This window comes from Nanorana parkeri, unplaced genomic scaffold (genome assembly GCF_000935625.1).
Source record: "Nanorana parkeri isolate BGI_ZX_2015 unplaced genomic scaffold, ASM93562v1 scaffold1274, whole genome shotgun sequence".
In the NCBI taxonomy this organism is placed as follows: Eukaryota; Metazoa; Chordata; class Amphibia; order Anura; family Dicroglossidae; genus Nanorana; species Nanorana parkeri.
The window spans coordinates 364,714-367,054 of NW_017307542.1; the positions used below are offsets into that span (position 1 = coordinate 364,714).

General features: G+C 39.4%; 1 protein-coding gene across 1 annotated transcript in view; it reads right to left on the minus strand.

The window, feature by feature from the left end:
• FANCB (Fanconi anemia complementation group B) overlaps positions 1–2,341 on the minus strand; it is a 22,998-nt gene that overhangs the window by 6,635 nt on the left and 14,022 nt on the right. Inside the window, exon 7 of the mRNA XM_018569014.1 lies at positions 1,672–1,915. Coding sequence (XP_018424516.1) covers positions 1,672–1,915 — 244 coding nt within the window. The remainder of the gene's footprint in view (positions 1–1,671; positions 1,916–2,341) is intronic.

Sequence of the window (2,341 nt, forward strand, 5' to 3'; positions counted from 1 at the left end):
ATAGATAAATAATTTTCTTTTTTTCCTCCGTGTTAATTTATCCATTCTTGTTGCAACCATGATTTAGCTGAAGGTGCTATTTTAATTTAAGACACCGTAAGATCACATATAAATGTGTGCATGACTAAGTTGCTGGCTATTTTATAATAACATGTTTACATAGAAAGTGTCAGTTTCGCAATAGTTTGTCTTCAGGCCAACTGAGTTCAACGGCCATGTCATTCCCCTGCAAGCCTGTTAAAAATAAATAAATGGAAAAGTGTTGTATGCATTTTCTACATTTAAAGAGGAGAAATATATTTTTTAAGGATTAATTCCCCCTTTATAACTTTAGTACAACCTGCCACAAGAAAAATTTGGGGACGACTCTTGCTAACCTTCTGAGAACTTGGTTCTGGCCTTCAGAGTCACAGACCCAGAATAAGCATAAAGCAAAAAAGATACTATAGCTGTTAGGGATGCACCGAAATTTGGGAAAAAGTAAAATATTTTGGCTGAAAATGCGGTGCATCCTTAGTTTCTCTCCTCCTTGCTGGTCACTGCTCTAAGTCCCATTTGACACAGAGCAGCGCCCAGCGGGAATGAGAGAAACAATCAGGAGGCCGAGCGGGGTGGGGTGGAGAGCGTTGTCACAGGAGTCTGAGCTCTCCTCCCGCACCGCCCCGCTCTGCCTCCTGTGACAGGCAAAGACTCAGGATGGAGAGCGGGGAGGAGACAGCTGACACAGGTGGCCGAACCGGCGGTGTGGGGGAGGAGTCAGCTGTCAGCCATGTCATAGGAGACCGAGCTCTCCTCCCGCACCATCCACTCAGCCTCCTGTGACAAGGAGTCAGGATGGAGAGCGGGTTACAAGCGCTCAGCGATCAGGACTGTGCGAGGAGTGCTTGTAAAAATTGAGGACATACTGTGCCCCTAATTATGAATGAATAGGAAGTGCTCTACATCACTTCCTGTTCATTCATTAACTATATCTACTGTACTATATCCAGATTATGAATGGATGGGAGCATTTAGTATAGAGGCTTCCTGTCCATTCATAATAGGGATTGCAGAAAAAGAGATAATGGACTCTGTGTTCTCAATCTCTTTTTCTATTTCCCCAAAGCCCCCAACAGTGAAGTTAAAAATAAATAAAAAACTAAAAAATTATTTTTACTAAGGTTAGGAAAAAATATAATTTTCGATTTCGGCTTGAAAACTTTTTTATTTTCGGTTTTCGGTCTGAAAATTCAATTCCTGTGCATCTCTAATTGCTCTATATTATGATCCAGAATGTATGTGTATAGAACTTATGAATGTATCCAGAATTTATGTAGACGTTTAAAGTAACTGATAGGTCCACTTAAATTTCTGCCTATCTCACATCTATACATTCCTTTACTCTGGTTTACACATATGTAGTGTGTCTACATTGTTAACAATTGATATTGTCTGAGGCAGGGGTGTTGTACAGAACTCCAGGGAGTTGATTTCAATGCCACTTTGACTGTTTACAGGCAAAGCACGCATTTAACAGTCAGCCCCTGGCAAAGCACGCATTTAACAGTCAGCAAAGCGATATGCCAGTTTTTATTGTGCTTTTCCTATAAAGTCTTCAATTAACCTAAACATACCTTTTATGTACAAACAAAATTGACATAAATATTATAAACATAATTATGTTAAGAATACCTATAAAATATAGTTAGCTTTCCTTCACATGGGGTCTTTGCATGCCAAGAAAAGAGAGTTCCACATAGGGATCCAGGTCTTGTGCACATCATAAGTTCAGGCATGAGTTTCAAGGGCTCTGCTTGCATGTGCTCCTGCAGCCAGGCTCTCAGTGATGTCAATGTGCAGTCAGGTGACACGATGTGCAGCAAACATCTCTGGAAAGCTGACAGTATTGCAAAAATATCTTCGAGACTCTTCAATCCTACATTAAAAAAATAAAATATTTTATAATAAACCTTGTTATGCTTTTTTCTCTCAGTATTTCTTCTATGGAGCAACCAGTTGGGCCAGGTTTTTTTAAATTTGTGATGAAATTGATGACACGTGAATACACTCTGTTTTAAGAATGCAATATTGCACTGTTTATTATTCTACTAAAAGTGGACATACAGATGTATTGAATTGCCGTGACTTGAGCTAGACCAGTGTTAGTAAAACCGATACATAAACAATAGCTGGGAACAGAGGACAATATTGAAAACCTGAGAAAGCTTCTATTCCTTCCCCACTCTATTGAAAACAAAGTGTAGTCTGGATTTTCACTCTGGTCCAAGTTGAAAGCAAGACCTATTGAAAAAAAAAACTAACCAATCAACCTGTGTACTGACGTTTCGTATGAAGCCCATAA